The 27,007-nt window shown below is 40.8% G+C and overlaps 1 protein-coding gene across 1 annotated transcript in view; it reads right to left on the bottom strand.

Annotated features, from left to right (window-relative positions):
• Positions 1 to 27,007, bottom strand: part of NME8 (NME/NM23 family member 8) — an 843,103-nt gene that overhangs the window by 263,750 nt on the left and 552,346 nt on the right. Inside the window, exon 10 of the mRNA XM_086967295.1 lies at positions 24,012 to 24,589. Coding sequence (XP_086823421.1) covers positions 24,012 to 24,589 — 578 coding nt within the window. The remainder of the gene's footprint in view (positions 1 to 24,011; positions 24,590 to 27,007) is intronic.

Below are 27,007 nucleotides of genomic sequence, written 5' to 3'. Positions count from 1 at the left end.
AGCGAGCAAGTGAGTGAGTGGTCAGCGGAGAAAGCTTGAACATCGAGGTGTAGCTGTCATGTTGCGGCATTTGCCGTTCCTTTGGGCGCCGCTAAACACATACAAAAGATCGGGATACTCACTTCCGGCGGAAGTCGAGTCCCAGTCCAGTCTTTTGCTGTGCTGGCCTCATAGAAGCACTTCCGGGGGAAACGCATAAACACCGCGTTTCCCGCCGGGTCTACGCTTCAGATTCTTGCTGAATCCCAGGATGCGAGACTCTGCTTTCGGAGCCCGGAGACATATCCAGATGTCCCCACCGCGCAGGTGCGCTAGACCTCTTTCCATTGCCTCCGCTGCATCGGAGTACTGCGCCGACACAGTTGTCGGTAACCCTCGATGAGCAGGAGTACTGTTCGGGGGGTTAAGACTCACCGCGCTGGAGCGCTGTTTGTTTCCTTTTGCCTTCACCGCACTGGAGCGCTGTTTGTTTCCTTTTGCCTTCGCCGCGCAGGAGCGCTAACTGTGTACTTCACCTTCACCGCGCTGGGGCGCTGTTTGTATTTTCCTTTTGACTTGCAGTGTAGGAGCGCTTTTCTTGTTTTCACGTTTTGGCTACACAGGAACGTTACATTGAATGAGCCCTCCACGTGATTGTGCACTAACGCGCAGGAGCACTATACTTGGGGTTTGTGCACTCTCACGCAGGAGCACTATACCTTGGGTTTGTGCATTACGCGCTGGAAGCGCTATACCTTGGTTTCCTTTTCGTTTTGGAGCATCAATGAATCCCCGGGTACAGTGGTCTGCATGAGCGCTGGTGAGTCCGTGGGTGAACAGGCTTTCTGTATGTGTTTAGAAGTCTGCTTTGGAAGTGGGAGGTGTGGTCATTCCCTGATTAAGTCTTCTTTGTCTTCCCAGTTGGCTCCAAGATCCTACCCAAGCTCCACATTCGCCAAGCCTCTTCGTTCCTTTCTGGCTCCTTTCCCTGCTCCCATCTCATCCCTGCTGGGTACTACAGTCCACACGGGTCAGGTGGGTACAGGGGCGGTGGCTCTTGTCATCTCTGCGGAATCGCTTCACAAGCAGAGGTAAGCCTTGTGGGGCACCCAACAGTAGCCATGTTTCAAAAATCGAACATTCCTCTTTCCTTCATGTCCATTTCCCACTCTGAAAGATGATAATAATTTTTTTCCCCCACTAGAGTTATTCACCGGAGGGGTGAAAGAAAGGACTCAGCATTCATTGCTGTTGTAGTAGGCTAAAAGTAGTTGACCGCTTCTGCCTTGTTTTGTCTGTTGTTGTGCTTATACAGTTGATGCTTTTTGCCAAGGAGGATATTGTATCTCCTGATCTAAAATTGTAGCTGTAAAGTGTTCCTCCTTTTCTCCAGTCAAACAGCTTTGAGCATGAGAGAAATTTTTGCTACAGCAGGGTAGGCCTTGACATCACACTAGTGTGTCATAGTGAAAGACAATTTTTATATTAGCTTAAGTCTTCTGACGCTCAACTTTCCGTGGTTTCACTGCTTCGGAGCCACAATCAGTCAGAAACCCAAAAACAATATATGTAAAAAGGAGCTTAATTATATCAAATAAAGTTTCTTTTATACAGATATTCCATTCCAAGCACAGTTTGTCAACAATATCCACCAAAAAGTCAAAAAAGCCAGTCCAACATATGGAATTTCACTGAATAAATCCTCTGGGATTTTTTTAAATATGTGCAAATTCCAATTTTTTTTTTTCATGATGAACATATTTTTCAATCAGCCCAAGCCACCATGTTTCGTCCCTTTAAGACTTCATCAGGGCTGTGAAATTAAAACCGTAAATACATGTTGCTACATACCCCTAATGACTCCCTGCTCAAAAACAATGTAAGTTCCCAATCTATAATGTATATTTGCGATTTGGATAACCTTTATCAAAATCAAGGCCTCTTCTTTATATATATAATAAATGTCTTACTTGTTACAGTACACTAATATGACATGATCACCTGCCTATATACAATCTAAAATCATTCACTAAAAAATATGACATTCTCTTTAGTTCTTTGATGCATCTCTTCTACAACGGTTCCTCACATACATAATCCAAAATTATCTAAAAACTTCTAATCACAAAAATAGTTCATCTACCATAGGATCTGATCACACTCGCTTAAGTTCTCCAAGAATTTCTTGTATTGCGTGAAGTAAAGCTTTAAAGATAATTAAAAGAAACATGTTTCACTATGACACACTAGTGCAATGTCAAGGCCTACACTTCTGTGGCAAATTTGTTCGTGGATGTTGGAAAGAAGCTGTTACTGCACAGTGTAGAAATATATTGTAGTAATATTAGAGATGCCCATGATGGATGATGATTGTGAGAAAATTGCAGCATATTTATTTAAACCATGTAAAATGGTAATGACAGAGGCTGCTAAAAGCCTAATAAAGAATAGTTTGAGGAGTACAATCCTCAAATTGGAGAAATTAAAAAAGCTGAACTTTATAAGTGGTGGGACAGGTCATATTGAAGAATTATGTAAATAACAAAATAATTCCTAGAGGATTAAGGATTTTAATTTCCCCCACATTTGATGAGCTTGAGGACGACCACTTATAAGAGTGGGAGGAAAATTTGTATTTATCTTCATTCTGCATGATGCATGTTTTGATAGAGAATGTAGAAAGAAAGGTAGAAAAATTAAAGATACAAATTACTGAGCAAATAAAAGAAATGAAGGCAATTAAATTACCCGAGCTCACAGAGAACAATTATGTCACCCTTATAAATGTTATCAAATACATCAGTTACAGATTAACGGCAGAAAACTTAATAACATCAGAAGAGATGAAAGGGATTATAGTTCAGATCTGGTTTTCACATTTGCCAAAAGCTATGATGAGGTGAACAAGCTGGAAGGCATACAAACAAATGAACAAGCAGCAGAATTAAGCTCGGTTAACTGCAGCAGCTCAGATTTTTCTTCCAATAATGATCCGGGGCTTTGTAACATGTCTGGAACCAAACCCTCACAATGCTCTTCTCTTTCCGAAGACACTCTGAGAATGAAGCTAGGAAGGAGAAAAAATCTGGTAAAACAAAGAGGGGGGAAGTGAAAAAATAGGCAATACAATAATGGGAACATGCATGCATAGCAAGAACAGAATCTAGGCCCATTTGAGGGGGGGGGGGCATTTCCGGAAATAGGGGACAGGAAACCTTACAGGTGATTAACCTTTCTGAAAGGTGTTTGAGCCCGATAGAATTGAGGGTTCTCCAACGTGGCCTTACCTACTGTCCAGATATGATTTGTGATTTGATGGAGTTACAGATTGACTTATATAATTTTGCCAAGCGATTTAAGCTGAAACATTTTCTTTCCAATGAATACAAAATGTAGTGTATCTTTGAGTAGATAAACAATTTAAAAAAATCTAACTAATTATTTTCTGATGTCCAGGGTGTTTATATGCTTGTATCTTTATCTGATGATGTAGATATTGATGTAAAAGATCTTCCAGCCATGCTTCATTTAGAAATGGACTATGAATGCACAAGCGGGCTGACTTCACCATAACAATTGACACCGCAGGGTAATCAGTTTGCAGCTATTGATCTATTTGTTAAAAAAACAATAGATGAAATCCATAGGTTGGAAGATCAGAGGCATGCCAAAGATGAATATTATAACAGACAAATCAATCTCACCCTGGTAGAGAGGAAAGCCATAAGTGATCTAGGTAAAGATCAGTCAAGTGTGATAAAGGAGGCTGAAAAGGGTAGAAACATTGTGGTTATGAATAAAATGGACTATACTAAAGAAATTCAAAGACAATTTAGTAACAGTGAATGCTACAAGAAATTGCAGAATAATCCCACTTGAGATGCAGGCAGACTTATAGCTAACAAATTATTACTTGGAACAAAAGTGTACTCTAGGAGGACAGGGAATTTAGGTATGTACATGTCCCTCATCCCAGATTCCCATTCATTTACACATTACCAAAAATCCATAAATCAGGACAAAACCGACCTGGGAGATCCATCATTTCAAGTATAGGCAGTCTGCCGAAACATCTTTCAGAATATCCCGACCCGTTCCTCAAACCAGAATCAAGAGTTTGTAACATCAAAAGAATGGACACTCTAATACAGAAACCCAAGAAACAATCCAGGGATAGGTTAGCATTTGTATTTACATACTGTTCAGAACATAGTCAAATGTATAAATAACTGAACAAAAACTGGAACTTATTAAGGTGTCCTGGGGCTGACCTCAGTGATTTCTAACAACATATATAGAAAAGGTACTATCATCAGAAATAAAGTAATGAGAAATTATTTAGACCCAAGTAAATATCTTGGGACCAAAGGGGTTTTACACATGTGAATCATGTGTTATCTGTAGTCATGGCCTTAATAAAATGAAAGATTTTAAGTATAACACCAGTAGGGCACATTACATAAACCAATATATTAACTGCAACTGTTCTGTGGTTAATGCAATTCTATGTTATTGCAATAAAGTCTATATTGGCAGCTCGAAGAGTATTGAAACATAGGATTCAAAAACAGGAAAGGGCTGTTTTGAATAAAGACGTTAGAGCCCCTATAGCCGAGCATATGAAAGAATGTCATCCTCATAATATGGACTTTATATTCTATGGAATTCAGAGAATAGAGAGATGCGAGGGGGGCTATGGAATTCAAGCTCAAACAGGAAGAAGCTAAGTGGATTAGTACATTGAGACTTGTACAATATGGTTTGAATTTGGAAAACTAGTTACATTACTTTCTCTAATTAGATCATCACAAGTGTTTGGGTAAATGAGTAACATTATTTCAAAACCTGAATACCATTAGGGATTAATTTGAGAATGTCTATGTTTTTTCTACTGTTTAAATTAGAATATTTTGTTCTCATATGTAAAAGGAAGTAAGGTGGTTGATGGAGGACTGTTAAAGATCATTAAAACCTCTTCTTCAGCTCTACCTATTTGGGATTGTACTGGTTGTATTACGGTATAAGTCTAAGGCTTGAGTGATGGTATGTTAGCTTTCCGAAAATGAAAATTAGCCCATTTGGATAATCTCTCGGAAGAATAATGAGGTGATTATTCGTTGGCTTTGGATGTTTTGGAATTTTGTGTGCGGCTTTACGAATAGCCAACACTGAATGTATCAATACTAATATGGATGTTAAACAGATGCATAGGAATAATCGTCAGTTTTCATACATAGGCCAAGGTGACGAATTACGTGAAGTAATTGTTATGAGCCGTATAGTCTCCGCCATTCTGATAGGTCTGAAACAACGTTGGTTTTAATAGTTTGTGAATGGGTTACGCCATTACTTGATCGGTTAACTCTAAATTCATGAATATCCGTGTTGACGGGAGACAGTTATACATAAATAATGTCTTCGTTCACTTTTCCATGCCAGAGTGACTTACGATGTGAATGAACTGCTATCAGTCATATAGTTTGCCGCTTTGCCATGCCGCTGTTTAAAGTGGCCAACATTCATTGAACAGGAAAGAAAAAACTTTTTCTCTCACTAGTAGATTCACATGCTGAACAGTGCTTTGATTATATTCTGATCTGATTGGTGGAAAATAGATGGACCAGAGAGAAGACTTGATTGTGGCTACGAAAAGGAAAAATAATTAGTTTAGGACGTGTTAAACGGACGTTTGTGATATGGTTTCCGACTCTACCATGCTGCATTGTGATTGGCTAGATGTCGATTGAGTAGAGGATAAACTTGCATCCTTGACTTTGTAAGTGTAGCTGTGTGATTGGATATAATTGAGGAACCGGATATGAAACTTTTAATCCTGATATAATGACTCTCATGCAAAACAGTCCTTCTATATATTCACAGCCGATTAGTAGATAGTTAATGGACCAGAGAGGAGACAGTATTACAAATGTATAAGGGGAAGAAGTAAGTTAAGGATATGGAAAAAGTATCTTCAACGGGGAGAGCTTTATGATTTTATGTGTCTACAAGAGGGTTGAATAACCATGGATAGTTTAGATTACATTTGCGGGCATACCATCTTTAAAGGGATGGTCGCAACAGAATGGATAGGAGATAGTATTGCCAAATTCATGTAAAGAAAATGGGATTGGTTAAACTGATTTTCTTTAGGACGAGGAAAAGGCTCACAATAAAAGCATATTATTGATTGGTAATTGGGTACTTTATATTCCTCATAGTCACACGATACAGGTATTCTCACTTTTTCCTGTGGCATTCGGCTCTGGGACACGAAGCAGCAAGGTCAGTAGCCCCGTAGGGGGAGCTGGGGTGGAAGGAACAAATTAGGTTACATTTTGAGAATTTGAGAATAGAGGCATCACTTTCTTTTGTTTCTTGGAAAGTCGTATTTTGAGTAGAGATTGGCAATTTTCTAAGATCGGCCCTTTTTGCAATTATGTAATCCTGAATGAAAATAGATGGGATAGACAGTATTTGAGAAATGTTATTCTTTACTTCTTCAAGATTGTCTGACAAAGAGTAAGTCATATATAATAAACTCTGCTCTGAGCGGAATGTATTCTTTAAGAAAGCATTGCAACTAAAAGCAGGATACATAACTAGACTGGCCCTGATCAAATTAACTAATCCTAAAGCAAAAAGGAGGGGATGGGTACTACACGAGGAATTCAACTTTCATACTTTATTTATGGATATATGATAGGATTATACTTCAGATAAAAACTCCTTGTTGAACTGAATTTTTTAAAATTATATTTTCGTAAATTTTAGGTGAAATAGTGGGTACTACACCACCCAGGCAAATAATTAAGGACAATTAAGGAAATCAAAGCTTTATTTCACACAAGTGAGTGTGATATCATCCTATGGTAGATTAACTATTTTTGTAATTAGGAGATTTTTGTTTATTTAGGATTATGTATTTGAGGAGCATTTCTTGAAGAGATACAGAAAAGAACTAAAGAGAATGTCACATCTTTTTTAGTGAATGTTTTAGATAGTATGTAGGCAGGTGATCATGTCATATTGGTGTATTTTACACTAGGTCAGGAAATTATTTATAAATATAAAAACGAATGTATGTCTGTCTGTCTGTCTGTCTGTCTGTTTGTCCTTTATGCATTACTACACCATTCATCAGATCGCCATGAAACTTTGGGAAGTTGTTGAGTATACTCCCGCGAAGGTTTCTGGCATAAATTTGTTTTAAATATCGGCCCCCCAGGGCCCTCATAATCTTTTGAATACTGATGTACGCACCAGACAGAAAAACAACAAATCGTGTATTCACAAGCACTCAAATAAATAAATTGAATTGAAACACCATTCATCCGATCGCCATGAAACTTTGGGAAGTTGTTGAGTACACTCCCGCGAAGGTTTCTTGCATAAATATTTTTTACATATTGACCCCCCCAGGGCCCTCATAATCTTTTGAATACTGATGTACGCACAAGACGGAAAAACAAAAAATCGTGTATCCACAAGCACTCGAATAAATAAATAGAATTAAAACAGCATTCATCCTATCGCCAGGAAACTTTGGGAAGTTGTTAAGAACACTCCCGTGAAGGTTTCTGGCATATTCTTTTTTAAATATCGGCCCCCCAAGGCCCTCAAATTCTTTCGAATACTGATGTATGCACCAGACGGAAAAACTAAAAATTGTGTATCCACAAGCACTCGAATAAATAAATAGAATTAAGCGACACTCTGAAATGTTTTCCATATTAAAATGAATACGTTTCAATAAAAATGACACAATGTAAATTGAATGTTATCATAACGAGTTTCCTTGAATTTCCTCTCTTCGGAGATCGCAGTAACGTGCGATGGGTAAGCTAGTTATGTATATAAAGAAAAGGCCTTATTTTTGATAAAGGTTATCCAAATTGTAAACATACATTATAGATTGGGAACTTACATTATTTTTGAGAAGGGAGTCTTTAGGGGTATGTAGCAACATGTAATTACTGTGCCAATATACATGCAGGTTTTAGTACTATGCCATCAGAATATTATTGCATGACAACCTAGAGTGATGCATGTTTTTTCTGTTTTAATTTCAAAATGCAGTGCTTCGACTATATTCTGATCTGATTGGTGGAAAATAGATGGACCAGAGAGGAGATTTGATTGAGGCTCCATAAAGGAAAAAGAATTAGGTTTGGATGCGTTAAACTGAAGTTTGTAATATGGTTTCCGACTCTACCATGCTTCATTGTGATTGGCTAGATGTTGATGGAGTAGAGGTTAAACTTGCATCGCAGACTTTGTAAGTGAAGCTGTGTGATTGCCTATCATTGAGTTACCAGATTTGAAATTTGGATTTCCGATAGAATGTCACTCATACAAAACAGTCCTTCTACATAGTCACAGCCGATTGGTAGATAGTTGATGGACCAGAGAGGAGACAGGATTTCAAATGTATAAGGGAAATAAGTAAGTTAAGGATATGGAAAAATAACCTATAACTGGAAGAGCTTTATGATTTTATGTGTCTATAAGAGGGTTGAATAACCAAGGATAGATTAGATTAGATTGTCTGCAGTGTAATGTCGGGAAAACCGAAGTCATGCTGTTCGGCCAAGCGACGGCACATTGGTCATCGGATTGGTGGCCCCAAGAACTAGGACCTGTCCCCATCCCCAAAAGCAAGGTTAGAAACTTGGGAGTGTTATTTGACCAACAACTCACTTTCAAGGATCATGTCAATCAAGTAGCCGGTACCTGCTTCCGGGCTATAGGGATGTTAAGACGTGTCTTCCCCTATTTACCGGACCACCACAGAAAAACATTGGTGCAGGCTCTTGTTATCAGTAGGGTAGATTACTGCAATGGATTGCTCCTTGGAGCTAACGAGGAACAATTCAAGAAAATGCAGGTTATTCAAAATACAGCAGCAAAGATTGTCATGAATGCTCCACCAAGGACACCCTCCTGCCCCCTACTGACTAAACTTCACTGGCTTCCAGTAAAGAAGCGAGTCCAGTTTAAAACTCTTTGCACCATACACAAGAGCCTAACAGGGATGGGCCCTAAATATCTGATTGACATCTTTCAGCCCTATATCCCTGGGCGCTCCTTGCGTTCCAGTAATCAGCAATTACTGAAGGTACCTAGAGTTAAGAAGACCAGGCAAGGTGGCCGTGCGCTGGCTCACACCGGACCTACACTCTGGAACTCATTGCCGCCGGAACTGAGGTCCCTCACCAACCACATGATGTTTCGGAAAAACCTAAAAACTTACCTGTTTCCCAGTAACTAACGTTCCTTTTACCATCGGACACACTACTATGTCTCACCCTCATCTGCAGTTATAGCGCAGAGATACCCCTTCGGGGGTCTATTCTGGCGCTTTATAAGCGTATAAAATAAAAATAAAATTAAATTGAAGGGCATACCATCCTCAAAGGGATGGTCGGAACAGACTGGAGAGGAGACAGTATTGCCGAAATCATGTAACAGGAAATGTGATTAGTTGAACTGATTTTCTTTAGGACGACGAAAAGGCTCACAATAAAAGCGGAGTAATGATTGTAAATATACATTACAGATTGGGAACTTACATTGTTTTTGGGCACGGAGTTTTAAGGAGTATGTAGCAACATGTATTTACTGTGTCAGTATGCATGTGAATTTTAGTACTATGCCATCGGAATATGATTGTATGACAACCATGACTGATGCTTGTTCTTTCTGTTTTAATTTCTCAGTCCTGATAAAGTCCTAAAGGACAAAAGTCATTGTCTTGGGCTGATTGTAAAATCTGTTTACCGTGAATATAAATAAAATTGGAGTTTGCAAATATTTAAAAGACTCCCCGGAGGATGAATCACTGAAATTCCATTTGTTTGACTGATTTTTGGACATTTTGGTGGATATTGCGGACAAACTGTGCTTGGAATAGAATGTTCATATAAAAGAAGCGTTGTCTGATATAATTACACTCCTTTTCAATATATTGTTATTAGCTTTGAGCATGTCTTGCTCTAAGTTAATCTTATAGAGCTCCATAATGTCGAGCCAGTGAGGGAGAGCATCAACGCCTCATTAAGAGATTGGTGTCCTGTCCGCACTGAGGCAGCCTAGTTGTAAAAGCGGAAGTGTGAAACTTGAGACAGGTGAGGGATTCTTCAAAGTAGGGCTGCTCATGAGGTTTCGAGCATTAATATCAATATTAAAATTACCTTTGGGGCTATGGAGCAGCACCAAGGCCCCTGTGACCCCTGGCAGCTCCCCAGACAGCACCAATACTCGGTGCTGGCAGGAGGCGGCCATTATTTTAGCCACTGCCCACCTTAGGCACCCATACTTTTTTTTAAGGTTGGTGGTAGCAGGGAGGGTCCCTGTTGCCACTGCCTGGGCAGAGTAGGAGACAACACTGTTACTTTGCTCTTGCCTAGGTGGGAGCAGATCTTTTCTCTGCTCCCACTTTATGAGAGCAAAACCATGCTCCCTGCCTGTAAAAATGCAGGCAGGGAATAAAATTGTGTTCAACACTCCCCCGCGCATGGAACAGCAGTGTCCTAGGTGGCCGGACGCTCACCTCCCACTAAAAACACTGGCTCGATAGATGGGATCCCTGGGGCCTTCCTAAGCCTCAGAGAGGGGGGCGCATGCACCCCTCCAAAGACATTAATTTGGCCGCAGGAACTGGGGTGGAAGAGGCCTTACAGAGGCTCAGGGAGGGGGGCCGCTTGCCCTCCTGTCAATGCGCTGTCAGTTCTGACAGGTCAGCTTCTTTTCTAATTTCCAGGATAAATGGTTAGAATTCCGTGGCAGTCATGTTTTCATCTATTGCAGGTCATATACACTTTTTATTAAGTACTCTGTCATACCTGGCCAATGGATAGTCACCCCAGTTTTATAGTGGCTTGGGAACAGTTAAATACATTCTGGCCAATCACAGTTAGGTGCTTGTTCTGTCATTTAGCATGTGGAATGTTTATGAGGATGATATATGACACAAGAATACGGAATATTGCTCTTAAACCTAATGTTTTTTTTAACATTCTGTATTGAGTTGAGTTGTTAATGGCTGGTGTGAGAAATATGTTCATTGTTAGCATACAAGGGTGGAGTATTTTCAATATGTTCGATGATTAAATCTGCAGAGTTGAAAGAAGATTTTATTGTGCAAAAATAAAAATAAAATACTGTTACCTTTTTCCTCCGTATTTATGTGTATATGTATTTCTGAATGATTAGGCACTCAATACTTAACAAGTTTTAAACTTTTAAAAGAGATACTTTAAAAGTACAAATGGAAATGATCCTACACAGATTACATAGAACAAATAGCAATTTTACATTTCAGAACATGTCTGTGGAAGTTCAGCTTGACATTTTCCTACGTATAAAGCCCTGGTTTCAATGAGGGAGGCTATCATTTCAGTGGTGAGTGTGTTTGTAATAATTGTGCTTGATTCTTACCTTTCAGAATTCGCATTAGCAGCATATTATTTATTCAAAAGTAATACCGAAGCACTCACATACCTCCATCAAAATATGTCTGTTTAATTAGGTAGTAAAGCGATGTGATTGAACTCCGTATGATTTATTCCTTCCACAATGTGGCACATTCTTTGTAACGATTCTTGACAGCCACATACACTACAGGCAGGAAGGCAGCCGATTCGTGTTTCATCACCGAAGTGTTTTACACGTTTCCAGCAAGGATTCTGGTAGTATTTTTTCTCGTTACGTCTTGTGACGCCGTTACCGACAGGCTTATTGGAGCCTCAGGGCTTTTCCATTGATTGCCCATACAGTTATGGAAATGTTCCTGATTCGTTCAGTGAGGCACCATACTGCAGGCCTGCTCGCTCTTTGTGCTCATCCTCCCATCACGTGGTCCAGCCTTGAGAAAGCCCATTGACGAAACACCTGTCAGTTGCCTGTTTGTATGTGGATATCAAGATTAGTTGCAAAGAATGTGCAAGATTGTGGAAGGAATCAATCATACAGAGTTCAATCACAAACTCGCCTTACTACTTTTTTTGAACCAACTTATTTTTTGGGGGACTTCTCTGAGTGCTTCAGTATTGCTTTTGAATAATTGCACATCTCCAGTTGCTTCCTTTGCACTCCAGGTGGCAGGAAGTCCATATTAAGGAATCCCCAAACCTCATGTTGTTGTTGGAGTTTTACATTGATTTCCCTTACATGTTTGTACGAGATTCTAATTGCGTACATTTGGCATATGCTACCTCTGATTTGTGAACCATTAACATCATTGCAGTGTTTGTAAAGACACGGGACATGGGACACTGTTAAAAGTTCTATTTTCAGCTAGGCCAGTTTTGTTTTTATCCCCTTCTTGTTGGAATGTTGGCTATTGGTTTGGAATAACAGATAGACTGCTGGAAGAGTCTTAAAGGGTGATGCAGATATCATCTATGGATTGCTCACAGCCCTCAAGTGGATCGCATTTTCTTTGCCATCTCCTTTAAAAGTGAGGCCGATGTTATGAAAGGCTTCAATGTCAACTTCAATTGAGTCTTAGGGTCCCATAACAATCTCTTTGGGTAAGCCTCCGAACTTAAGTCGGAGGCTTTCCGACTGAGATAGTCGGTTTCAATTCCTACTGACTAAATAGGATATAGGTGTTAGAATTAAAACCGGTCATTTCGGCTGGATTGCCCATCGGCCAATCAAAACCGGCATATAATCCCAATGTGTTTCTGTAGTCGGGATTACAATGATTGGTTTCCGCTGACTTTTCATGTTGGACTTTCCAACATAGAAACCAGGGGGCCTCCAGTCGGGCGCTGAGGGGACACCTATTTATTTATTTATTATAACACTTATGAAGCGCACTAATACCATCCGGTGTCCTGGCGCTGAAGTGATAACTCCCTGAGGTTAAGGTTCCGCGGCTAGAGGGTAAAGAGCCATGTTTTGAGATGTTTTCTGAAAGCTAGCAGATTGGTGATTGATTTAAGGGTCAGGGGGAGGAAGTTCCATGCCTTTGCTGCTCCTCGGAGAAAGCTCCTACCCCCCCAGCGAGCCTTCCTAATCTGCGCTATTTTGATCAGTCCCATACTGGCAGACCTCAGATGTCTCTCTGGTCTATACCACTGGAAATGATCTTAAAGAGAGACTGGACCCAAGCCATGCAGTGCCTTAAAGACAATACAGAGGGCTTTAAACATGATCCTCTTTCGCATCGGAAGCCAATGCAATTTCTCCAATTCCTTGGTAGCTGACGCAAATTTGGGCAGGCCTCCAATGAGGCGGGCTGCGGCGTTTTGTAGAACCTGAAGTTTATTCAACACTCCTTGAGGGCCTCAAGGAAAAATATTACAATAGTCGATGCGCGACAAAACAAGTGCCGTCACCACAGTTTCTTTGCTTCCCTCAGGTAGGAAGGGGAGCACTTTCCTAATGATTTTCAGGAGCCAGTATATGGACGATGTCAACGCCATGACTTGTGGTTTAAAAGAAAGTTGACTATCTATAATGACTGCCAGATGTTTTACCTTTTGAGCTGGAGCGGGTGGTTCTCCCATGTCAGTTGGCCACCATCTTGGACTCCAAAGATTAGAGTTGGACCCAAAGACAATCACCTCAGTCTTAGAGGAGTTGAGTTTTAGGGAACTTTTTGCCATCCAAGAACTGACTGCTGACATGCATTCCTGAAACCTGGCTGCCACCACCAGCTCTTTCTCCGGGAGCACCGAGACCACGATCTGGGTGTCATCTGCGTAAGAGGTTAACTCGAACCCGAAGGCTCGGATCACCCGAGCAAGGGAGGATACATATATGTTAAATAAAGTGGGGCTAAGGGAGGATCCTTGAGGGACCCCACCGGGGAGTTCGAAAGGTCTTGATTCGGCATCCCCCATAGCCACCACTTGTACCCGGTCTTTCAAGAAGGCCTTCAGTATGTTGAGTGCTTTCCCCTGGATCCCGCAGTCCTCCAATCGGTCCACCAACAAAGCATGGTGAACCATATCGAAGGCCGCTGTTAGATCCAAAAGGATCAGCACTGCTTGGCCCCCATCATCAAGCACCTTCCGGACCTCCTCTGTAGATTTAATCAGGGCGGTCTCAGTGCTGCGTCTTTCTCTGAACCCATGTTGAGCCGGGTCTAAACCCTTAGCGTAACGCAGGAAGGAGCAGAGCTGGGAGTTCATGATTTTCTCAACCAGTTTTGCAGGTAAAGGTAATCTGGCAATAGGTCTATAGCTATTGGGGTCCATGATGTCCAGCGAAGGTTTTTTGAGTAGTGAATGGATGGATGCCCGCTTCCACACTGTGGGAAAGTCGCCCTTTTCAAACATTAAATTAAAAATACCAGTTAGAGAATCTGCAATAGTGACGGCTGCCAGCTTTGCAATTGACGTGGGGCATGGATCTTGAGGAGAGCCTGACTTAGTTTTCATCATAAGTTTTAAAACCTCATCAGAGTTTACTGGCTTAAAGGCAGCAAATTTTTCCTCCAAGGTCCCGACCGGGGGGCCCTTTGGGACTTCTCCGCACTGCTCAAGGTCACCTGCTGTTCGAGTGTGGAGAAAATTACTTGAACTTTATTCAAAAAGAAGTCAGCCAGTGATCGACAGAATTCGATATTGAGGGGCACAGCCATCACTTTAGGGGAGGTTAAAGTGACCACCGTATCAAAAAGTTCCTTTGCCGAGTTCTTAGCCTTCTCAATTCTATCTGTATAGAAATCGCTCTTGGACTTTCTAATATGCTCTTTATATGACCTAAGGCTAATTTTTAATCTCTCTTTATCCAGTTCGTGGTAATTCACTCGCCAGATTCTTTCTAGCTTTTTGCATATGATTTTCTTTTCTCTAAGCTCAGCCGAGTACCAAGGGGCCGAAGGTACCGGCCTGGTAGGCCGACACGTCTTAGGTGGGACTAACCTGAGACAGGCCTTATCAAGCCACTCAGTGTATTCAATGGAGGCTTTACTCACATCGGTTTGCAAAACTGGCCTTGATGCTATCAACAAATCCTCCAGGACTGGCCCATCAATGTTTTTCCAGGACCTGCACATCCTGGATGGTTGCCCCTCTCTCAGATTATTCCTAACCAGTGGACTGAGGATGGTAAATAACACAGCCCCATGGTCTGACAAGGACACAGGTTCAGCCTTGGAAAATATCAGATTGGGATTGTTCGAGAAAATCCCATCTAATGTATGGCCGGCCAGATGCATTGCCCCTAAGACCCTCTGGGTAAACCCCATAGTGGTCATCATCTCCACTAGGGCATTAGTGTACACATCGGTGTTTCTTTCTAAATGGAAATTGAAGTCGCCCAAAACCATAAAGAAGTTGGTGCACAGGGTTTCCTCCAAGATACTACCGACTGCTTCCAAGAAAGTAGACTTCGACCCCGGAGGTCTGTACAGGAGACACCCCTTAAAGGAGTGATGGTTGGAAAGCTCCAACTTAAACCCCAGGGCTTCACATGCCCCAGAGGTCACAGGGAAGAAGGTTCCCTGCAGGGACGCTTGGTAAATAATAGCCAGACCCCTTCCCTTTTTACCAGGTCTATCCAGGACAAAGTTACAGTAATTCGGTGGAGTAGCCTTTACCAAATCAGGACCGGACGCTGCATCCGTCCATGTTTCAGTGATCAAGGCTATTTGGATATTTCTGTCCCCAATAAGCTTAGCACACTCAAGGCTGTGTTTTACCAATGATCTGGCTTAATAAGGAGACAGTTGGTAATTTGATCTCCTCGACTTTCTTTAGCCGTATGAGAATTGGTGAAGGTCCTAGTTCTGCCCCCGATAATCGGTGGAAGATTAACTTTACAAACAGGACAGCATTGCGTGGCTTCCCGACGCTCGCTTTCTGGGGCCAGCGTGATACAGCTATAATTCTCACCTGCCTCCCGCAGCCTCAATAGCTGCGCTCGATTGCAGCTGACCCTTCTAATGGTATCTGGGGGGGTCAAGCCAGGGGTAGTGGCGCTAGGCGCGGGACTGGCGCGGACGGGTGCAGACGGGATTGCCTTTGGCGCGCCCGCTGCGCGGACGAGTCCCCATGATCTTTTTATAGGGGCGAGAGGAGGGTGGGAGGCTGCGACAACGAGTCCGCAGACCTTCCCCTCCCTCCAAGATGGCGGGTCCCTGTGCCTCCTTCCGTGACAGCACCTACTCGGCTGCACGTGGGTCAGGAGATGGTGCACAAGCAGTGAGAATACCCGGGACACCGTATAAGAAGTTAAAGTGGTAAGTGCAATTTTCAAATTAAAAACGATAGTTCACACAGGTTCGTTTTTAAAAGATAGTCATAAATTTCTACACTCCACCTTGGTCCGACCAAATCCTTGCCACTAAATTACAGTTAACATCGTGTAATTCAATCGCATTTAAAAATGGATAACATTTAAAATCATGCCACCAAAGAAAACACAGCCAGCGTTCAGACTCAGCTTCCGACCTTAATTCCCCCGGCTTTCCGCCTCAGGGGTGTATCAGAAAGAGCCCGCCGGTTTCTGTTTATTTTATACTACTGGGAGGGCGGGAGGCTGCGACAACTAGTCCGCAGACCTTCCCCTCCCTCCAAGATGGTGGGTCCATGTGCCTCCTTCCGTGACAGCACCTACTCAGCTGCACGCGGGTCAGGAGATGGTGCACAAGCAGTGAGAATACCCGGGCCACCGTATAAGAAGTTAAAGTGGTAAGTGCAATTTTCAAAGTAAAAACGATAGTTCACACTGGTTCGTTTTTAAAAGATGGTCATAAATTTCTACACTCCACCTTGGTCCAACCAAATCCTTGCCACTAAATTACAGTTAAAATCGTGTAATTCAATCGCATTTAAAAATTGATAACATTTAAAATCATGCCACCAAAGAAAACACAGCCAGCGTTCAGACTCAGCTTCTGACCTTAATTCCCCCGGCTTTCTGCCTCAGGGGTGTATCAGAAAGAGCCTATGGGGCCCCACGATTATCCCTGCACCATGGGTCAGTTACCGTGAGGTGACTGCCACGCGGTACAGGGATGAACATAAGCTTCTTTTTCTGTATGGGAGCTTCTGCTACGGCTGGTTTATGGTGGTTGCATGAGCTCCCATACACAAAAGGCAGCTTCTGACTGCCCTATGTGTAGTCCATCAAAATTAGGCAGTCAGGACCATGGACAGGAGGTTGGTCGGACCCGTATCCGCAACAGGATTGGGCGGAAGCAAGTTCGCACGACATCGTAATCTACCACTTCGTTGTTGATGGAGTCATTGACATCAGGGATTTCACCATGAAAATATTTTTCAAATTTAACTAGAAGTTATTGGAATTTAGGACGCAAAGCTTCAATATCGATGGCAGATGGCTGTTTCGGGAATAGTCACACCATAACTCAGATCTCCTGCTGGTGGAGTTCTTTTGTGTGAAGACATCGCTGGGGTTGAGTGAGAATCCTAACCTTTGAGTCACCTCTACCTTTTGTTTTTTCACAGCCATATTCCTTTCATCTTTTGCCTCTGTATGTGAAAGATGTATTCTCTTTTTTTAAGTAATCATCCAGACATTTGTTTACTAACAAGGAAATACATCTAATGAAAAGTTAAACTGCACAAATCAAAATCAAAACCAGTTAAATCTTTCTGGTCAAGATACTATAAAGTGAAATACAAGGCTTGTGCCAACCAAAAAAGTTTAGCATATGGTATATTTTTAACCAGAAATAGATCTGAAAGCAGAGCACAGCAATACAGGATACTGCCTCAAAGGAGCCAATAAAAGCAACAGAATTAAACTGCTAGCAATCAGTGGGTGCTTCTTTTCCTAATAGGAAAGTGTTAAGTTTGCATCTTCACAATAAAACTACAGCATTTGCCTCCATTTCCTTTATTTTTTATTTTTCCTTTAAAAAGAGTGATAAAGTTAATATAATTTAATATTAGTGTTTTTTTTCTTCTTAAAATTACTTATTTTTAAATGAAAAACAGAATGAAATTGGACGGATACAGCCAGCAGATTGGCTTCTAAATTGAATTTACTCTTAGAAATTTGGTTTTACAAAATATTTTAATATAAAAGTGCTTATGTAATCTAACACATATGCAAATCAATTCAGGGTCATGACTATCCGTAAAGGTCCCATGATGAGGAGTTTAACTCTACAAATATCTAAGAAGTCATCTGCCCTAGTGTTTATAGCCTAATTGGTACAGGCATGGTCTGAGGTCACAGGGCTATATAAGCATCTGGGCATAGAGGACAAGACATCAGTTCACTTTGCAGACGGAAAGTGAAAGAAGCTGTTGTCATGAATATTGTGATTTTTCTATCCTGGGCATTCCCTGCTTGAGTTACATGTGGAAAACAATAATCAAAATGCTAAACGTGCCTAATTCATATGAAGCTACTTTTGTGTATGCTCTTATTCTCTGCAGTGTGACTATCAAGCCTATGTGAATATATTTGCAAACATCTATCTTAAAGTTGAACTGCATCAATTTTACATTTGTTTGTTATTAATGTATATGAGTTTCTTGAAGGCTGATAATTACACATCTCAGATTTATTGCTAATCAAATAACAGTTTTTAAATAATTGAAAGGACATCAGGCCACGTTCTGACTGTTGTTTCACCAAGAGTTCTTAATGAGATTATGTTATAAATGTTGAGCATAAAGAGGGAAGGGCAGAGAAGATTCTTCGAACTAGTAGGAGCACAACCATGTCTCCGGTTACTACTGAAAGCACCAAGCCTTTATTCGAAGATGTATTAGTCATCAAGCCTTTTGAGACAAGACTAGCAGACTTGCTATTTTTCGAAAAACAGAACTTCATTTTTCAAAAAAAGTATACCGGGTTATACCATCTCTGAAACCCATAATATTTGTTTTTCAGCTTTTCTAGAATTCTAGAATTTTACTTTTTCTTAGAAGCAGCAGAAACAGAGTAAGATTGCTATGTATTATTAGCAGCAATAATGTGGGAGTGGTATCAATTATCCACGCTTCTGGTAACCCTTGCTTCTGCTGCTATATTATTTATCTTCATTAATGAACAATTGATATTGTGTGCACTAAACCAAGATTTTAGTTTTAAAATAAATATTTAAAATAAGAGAATAAGTAAGGTAGGCAAAAAATACAAGACCAGCTCCAGCCAAGATCACTATGGATATATCAAGGATTTAAAATAGTTTCTGCTGGGTGAAGAGAAAACACTACTGATTTCCCAAACATGGGTTCAACAGTGTTAACTGACCAGGTGACAGTCTAGAAAGTCTAGAAAGCACACAGTCTCATAGAAAAGGCCAGATATCGATATGTCAACTATTAATTGGAAAGAGAGGGAAGGAGGGAGAGAGGCAGAGAGACAGACAGAGAGGCACACATAGGGGTCGAGTCCGATCCTGGAAAAAGCGCTCTGAATCTTCGTACCCGTAACCGTCCCCGTACGAACAACGTAGTACGATCCACACCCAATGCAGCTATCCGTACGAATCGTACCAGGGACCGTACGAACAGAATTCCCGTACGAATCGCCCTCGGAAACCGCTGTACGCGACATTTGTAAGGTTGGTGGCTGCTTTTTACGACCCGGGAAGTACGATCCATGTTGGGTACGCTCCGTACGACCCTTTTTCTACGGGAGCTGGAAACTGCCGTAAAAGCAGAGTTCGCCATGAAACAGGTACGGAACAGCACCCCACGGGTACGGTGCGTACCACCGATGAACGCGGGGGTACGGTGCGTACCCCTGCGATCATGGGGGTATGTACCGCACACCCCAGCGTACATGGGGTACACACCATACCCCATGTACGGTGGGTGTACGGTGCGTACCCCATGTATGCTGGGGTGTGTAGTGCGTTCCCCCATGATCGCAGTGGTACGGTGCGTACCCCTGCGATCATCGGGGGTACGCACCGTACGGTGTGAATGTGCGCTTTTCCGTACGAATCGCCTTACCTGACGTGGTCTGTACGAATCGTGTACGCGTACCCCGGTCCGGATCGTACTTGTCGGGTCGTACAGCATCTCTACCATTCGTACGGAAATCCATGGGTGTACGGTTTGTATGGATTTGCTCCAGCTTCTCGTACGGATCACACAGATTCGTATGTATTTGCTCAGTATGAATCGTACTACGCTAATCGTACGGACCTGTACAATTCGTACAGAGCGGGCTCCGAATTCGAATCGGACGGACTTTTATTTTCCAGGATCGGAATCGACCCCATACAGTCGAAGATGATGATGCTGACATGAGTGCATCCCAGTGCCAGTATGTTTTGGTTTTGAGCTGTGTATGAAATACTAATAGATTAGACTGGATGTGCAGAGAATAAAGTTTGTTTCATGCCATCATAGTGAGGTAAGAGAAAGTTTGACCTTCTTACGTACTTCTGTGAATGGCACAAAAGTACTGAAAGAAGGCTTGTGGCAAGCAAAAAGAATGGGATGGAATATAATAATGCGAACATGACTGCATGGAGGCACTGATATAAGCATAAACAAACTTCAGGCAATGCATGTAAAAATAATCTTTTTACCATAGTAAGCTGCTGTACGTTGGTGAAGTTCTTGGTCTCAAGCTCTGACATCCCACAAAGTGCCTGACAGTAGAATTCAAGATCAGTTGATACTTTTCGAGAATTCTTTTGGGAGGCCCATCCAGAGAGAATTAAGCAGGAATACATCTGTCCTATAGTTTTCTAATCATGGGGAGACTTTTCAGAAGAGTGCAAAAATTCAGGCTGAAAACAGCTTTTTGATCTCAGTGATGAGACAGCAACTGCAGTCAATGATCAAACTTTTAAGAGCTTATAAGATTAGGGGCCATACCCATTTTGATGGGCCACCATACACATGCCAATACTGCCAAGACACCACCTAATAGAACTGCTGTTATGTCACAGTTCAGTGTTAGTAAATTTCAGCTTCTCAACTAAGCAACAATGACCACTACACTATCCACAAGGATAAAGAGCTGGCTGTCATATGCATAATATACCATACGAATGAATAAGAGCTATGAGGGAGGAAACAAGAATATTAAAAGAGGTTAGGGGAAAGGAAGACCCTTGTGAACTTTACAAGACTGAGTTTGACATGAATAGAAAGACGTCTAGTGACTTTTCTGGCTGTCCGTCACAGGTAAGGATTCTTCCCATGCTTGGTACCCATATTCACCACACCTTTCAAAATCTTTGTAATACCCTGGGATGACAGACAGAACCAAGAGCAGTAGATATTTCGAGAGGAACAACAGCAGGTGAGGAATCCCACCCAAAGTTATCCTTCCAGGCAGAGAGAAAATCTAATACAGTCGATTCATAAAAATATAAAAAGAGGAATTGGCAGCACAAACGTTTAATGCAAACTGTACCTTCGAAGACATCCCTAAAAATGATAAAAAGCATAGTTTATGTAGTAACATTACCCTCCATATTATGAGGCAACCCTCTCATCAGGGACATCTGGCACCGTGAAGCAATGAGTAAAAAAAGAAATGCTTGTCTACATTTTTGGCATTGGTCTAATAAGCATAATTATAATTTCCCTTTGTAGGGGATGAAGATTTTACCTATCACACCCAAAGAAATGTAAAAAAATGGCCACAGTTCTAAACATTCTTTGCACAGATTTGGACTGCCTCTACTAATCATACTCACGCACATACAACCACCGACTTTACTACTCTCCAAGGCTCTAACTCAAGTACTATAAATACCTGCAGTAGGGATAACTGACACAATATCGACAGAAAAAATATCGACCTGCAAAAAAATCCACGTTGGCATATCGGAAGCAAGAATATCGACAGCCTATCTACAACATGATAAGTACAAAAATATTAAAACAAAAATATCGAAGTTAAAAATATCGTAATTACAAATATCGGGTTTTTTTAAATAAAAAAAGTGTAAAATAAAGTAAATAATACTTATAAACATAGTTAAAAATATTTAATAATGTTTAAAATTAATAAATAATACATATACAATAATATAACATTAATTAAACATATACATACAAAATATAATATATACTTACCTGATAATAAGTTTTAATAATTATTTTAATAACTTATAAATTAGTAAAAAGTATTATAAATTACACAAATACAATTACACACATAAAACAAAAACATAAATAACAAGTAAATAATTATATTTAATAAATTTAATGAATAAAAAAAATACTTTCAATATTTTTAAAATTAATATTATACTACATTATCAAAAATAATAATACACATAATGAACAGCTAAATAAATAAAACTACTGTCCAAAGTCCCAATAAAACTAAAGTAATGATAACATTAGATAGTGTAACACTTAAAATTACTATTCCAACTTCAGAAAATGCAACAGTGGGGTAAGGGTTGGATAGCGTAGGGAAAACAATTACTATTCCAACTCCAGAGTGGGCAACAGTAGGGAAAGTGTTGGATAGCATAGGGGTAAAAACTTACTATTCCAACTCCAGAGGGTGCTACAGTAGGGAAAGCGTTGGATAGCGTAGGGCTAAAAATTACTATTCTAACTCCAGAGGGGGCAGCAGTAGGGAAAGCGTTGGATAGCGTAGGGGTAAAAATTACTATTCCAACTCTAGAGGGTGCAAGTAGGGAAAGCGTTGGATAGCGTAGAGGTAATATTCACTATTCCAACTCCAGAGGGGGCAACAGTAGGGAAAGCATTGGATAGCGTAGGGGTAAAAATTACTATTCCAATTCCAGAGGGTGCTACAGTAGGGAAAGCGTTGGATAGCGTAGGGGTAAAAATTAATATTCCAACTGCAGAGAGTGCTACAGTAGGGAAAGCGTTGATTAGCGTAGGGGTAAACATTACTATTCCAACTCCAGAGGGGGCAACAGTAGGGAAAGCGTTGCATAGCGTAGGGGTGAAAATTACTATTCCAACTCCAGAGGGGGCAATTAGGGAAAGCGTTGGATAGCGTAGAGGTAAAAATTACTATTCCAACTCCAGAGGGTGCAACCGTAGGGAAAGCGTTGGATAGCGTAGGGGTAAAAATAACTATTCCAACTCCAGAGGGTGCTAATATTCCAACTCCAGAGAGGGCAAAAGTAGGGAAAGCGTTGGATAGCATAGTGGTAAAAATTACTATTCCAACTCCAGAGGGTGCAACAGTAGGGAAAACATTGGATAGCGTGGGGGTAAAAATTACTATTCCAACTCCAAAGGGTGCTACAGTAGGGAAAGCATTGGATAGCGTTGGGTAAAAATTAATATTCCAATTCCAGAGAGGGCAACAGTAGGGAAAGCGTTGGATAGCGTAGAGGTGAAAATTACTATTCCAACTCCAGAGGGTGCAACAGTAGAGAAAACGTTGGCTAGCGTGGGGGTAAAAATTACTATTCCAACTCCAAAGGGTGCTACAATAGGGAAAGCATTGGATAGCGTAGGGGTTAGAATTACCGTTCCAACTCCAAATTAAATATAGCATAAAAATAATACACATATAATTTAAAACAAGTAAAAAACTCAACAACAAAAAATTACACATACATAATAAAATACATAACAATAATACAAATATCGATATTAGTAACTTCGATATTACTTACATCGATATAAAAAAAATCAATATTACTTACCTTAGGGTTCATATTCTGTCCAACGATATTCTTGACCTCGATATTATGTACCTTCGATATTTCCAATACGATATTTTTGTAGGTCAATATTTCAAACTCGATATTTAGACTGTGCACCCTGCAGTAGATATCTGGTGAGGCGTTGGCGCAATTTTAAGGTAAGACAATCACATTAGGGCAACAGCACATTTGTCAGATTATGGAGCAGATTTATAATAAACATTTCACTGTGTTTTGGCTTGTTTGCGATCATGGGAGGTAACGGAGGCCCCAGCAGCCCCTGCAGGGTAGAGGAGCCCCCACTACTTCAGGGGCTATTAAGGCTTCCGGAGGGGCCCCATTCAACCGAAGGCCAATGAATATTTTTGACATATGGGAGACTTGGGAGTCCCTCATCACATTCTGCATGTGGTCCCCATGATTTTGAGTTACACCCATGTTTACGAGCAATAAGCTGTTAAAATCAGATATGTTCTACCTGTACCTGACTGGTTTATTTTCTTCTTCTACCATTTGTTCTGTTGCCACTTCCTCTGTGGACGTCGGCACTGTTGTTGCCACTTTCTCTGTGGACGCCGGCGCTGTTGTTGCTACTTTCTCTGTGGATGCCGGCGCTGCTGGTACCACTTCCTCTGTGGACGCCGGTGCTATTGTTGCTAATTTCTCTGTGGACTCCTCTGCTATTGCCACTTCCTCTGTGGACGCCGGTGCTGTTGTTGCTACTTTCTCTGTGGATGCTGGCGCTGTTGTTACCAATTCCTCTGTAGATGCCGGCACTTTTGTTGCCTCTCCCTCTACGGTTGCCAGTTCCTCTGAGGGCACAGGCACTGTTGTTGCCACTTCCTCTGTGGGCGCTGGTGGTTTTGCTGCAACTTCCTCAGTGGAAGCAGGAGCTGTTGTTGTCAGCTCTGTTGTTGCCACTTCCTCTTTGGACACCGGCGCTATTGGTTCTGTTATTTCTTGCATTTCAGGTACCGGTTCACTTGATTTCTTTGGTTTATGGAGTACCAGGACATAGGACGGACCACTTGACATATTGTTGACAAAATCTTCAAAATCAGGCTAAAAGAATTAGATTTTTTGTAAATGTCATTAACCAAGAACTGCTTATCATAATGAGATCAACATACACATGCAATGATCTTGACCACAGTTATCTGCTATATACGTATTACATGAATCGCTATGTCTCTACAATAAATGTTCACATTAAACAAACTGAAACCAACAAAATATACATGCAGGCCTTAAATGAAACGTATGTGTCTGCAGACTATCTGCAGACTTTTTAACTGAACATTGCACAAAATATCTTTCAAAATGATTTCTGTTGGTTTGGGTCATTAATTTAGAAGGTCACTGATTCACAGGGTCAGCAGGTGGACAAGAAGACTCTGGCCTAGAAGCAAACCCGTCAATGGATTTTAACAGTTGTGTTAGTTCAAACAATCAACTAGACCTAAAGAAGTCTTAAAGAAAGAAGCACTTCATGAATCTGCAGACAAAGACCAAGGATGTCACCAGACCCACAGTTTTTCAGTTCAGGGCTTTTCTTTTACTTATCCTTGTTTTCGAGTGTGCTTGCTTAACTGGATAGAACGTGAATCAGGATACAGTATTCCCAATGCATTGTTAAACTAAAGCCTAAGAACAAGCACTTCCTTGTTGGTGGTGCTGTGTCATTTGGTAACCATATAAACGTCACCCACATGTATTGCATTCTGAACCTTCATGCCATCTCCTTTCTGATTTTACCTTTTCATAGCAGCAGAACGGGTGAGTATCCCTCATTTTAATACATATAAAAGTGTTTTGTTTCTGCTACAAAACACTCTTTGCCTCGTCCCACTCTACCAGATTTGGTTGAAGGCAGATTTAGCTGTAAGAGCTAAGATGACAGAAGCCAACCATTCCCAGGAACATCTCTTTGTGTCGTGTGTGGGTATATTCTTAGAATTGTAGAGATGTACTCCTTGAATAGCTTTTCCACTCTCTTCTCAGTGTGGTGTCCCAGATAGATGACTTCTTTCTGACTGTAATGGAGTTTACTTGGAGACATGATTCAACAAAGCAATTGTGTTTAATCTGCAGCTCTCTTTTGTTTTAGACACCACCAATAGGTTATGAATGCATTGAACTAGCACTAAATTACAGGGCAACTGTAAGGTCTCTAGACTTTTCTTCTAGATCTGATTAAAGATTGAAGGGTTTTCCATTTACATTTGAGGGTCTCTGCACACAACCAGAATTTTGCTCAAAAATGTAATTTTGTGAAAAGAAATTGACTGCTCCCATGTAGAGGAAGGGGGAAGAATGCTTTGCAGAGGTCTGGAACTGTAGACAATTCCGCATCTGATGGGATTTGGGAAAGGAATTTTGCCAGACTTAAGTACTACAGGACAACACGAGTTTACAATTTAAAGATTTTTCTTAGGTCCTGCACCATTCTCCATTCTTGTGGGCCTTTTATAATCTCATAATGGGCAATTTACCAGAACTGCCCAATACTTTCTTTAAAATGTCCTGATCGATCATTTGGATTGTACTACTGAATACTGACATGAAGAATACGGAAATACAAGAATATCAAGGAGAGAATATTGAGGGACATTATATTTAAAAGTAAGTGCATATAGGGAAATATAGATTTGTTATTCCTAACTCCACATCTATGCCCCTCAAAGACATATTTACCACATAGGAACATATTTATATACATTTAGGTATGGAAAATCTAGTCTTACTAACTTGCCAATATTTTGTTTAATATTTTGTCCTTAATATTTAGTAAAACTGATATTCTGGCTTCGATATTTAGTATGCACAAGATCATTTGTTAAATCATAGGCATTATTCCTAATACTGCTTATGAAGTGAAAATATATTTTGAAGTTTTCGGGGATGAACTGCATCTGGTTTCACTTTTAGGAGGTAAGTCTTCTTTAATCAAAACAGGGAACAAACAGAGGTCTGACTCTTGTCAGGGTCTAAATTGCCTCATCATCCACAGTACAAAACATTGTCCAATTCATCTTACACAAAACATGCCTTCCAAATAAGTTAACAGATCTAGTGTCACACATTAGAAATTCATGGGTGTTTTAAATAGGGCCAATTTCAACAGGGACTTTTGCTGAAACTTTATTTGTTGTTTGCTTATTTGATATGGCTGGTTTAGAACCTCCACTGGACAAAATGTGAAGCAGGTAGCACCTGTATCGATCAACAATGAAACTGGACGGCTTATTCACTTCAACTTCTACATATGGGCCATTCTGGTCTACCTCCAGGACTGTAGCAAGTATGCAATCCTCCTCCCGCCTCAAGCACCATCATTATGATTGGTTAGAGCCAAGTCCAATAGGACTTTCAGAAGCAACGAAAATAATGAGGGGAAACTAATGCTTAGTGTGCATATTTTCCTGCATCACAGAGGCAGTTTTCTATTATATAGTCTCTGATTCTGATTGTTTTGCACAG

This window comes from Lissotriton vulgaris, chromosome 4_1, assembly GCF_964263255.1.
Source record: "Lissotriton vulgaris chromosome 4_1, aLisVul1.2, whole genome shotgun sequence".
Classification (NCBI taxonomy): domain Eukaryota; kingdom Metazoa; phylum Chordata; class Amphibia; order Caudata; family Salamandridae; genus Lissotriton; species Lissotriton vulgaris.
This window is presented reverse-complemented; position numbering and strand designations above follow the sequence as displayed.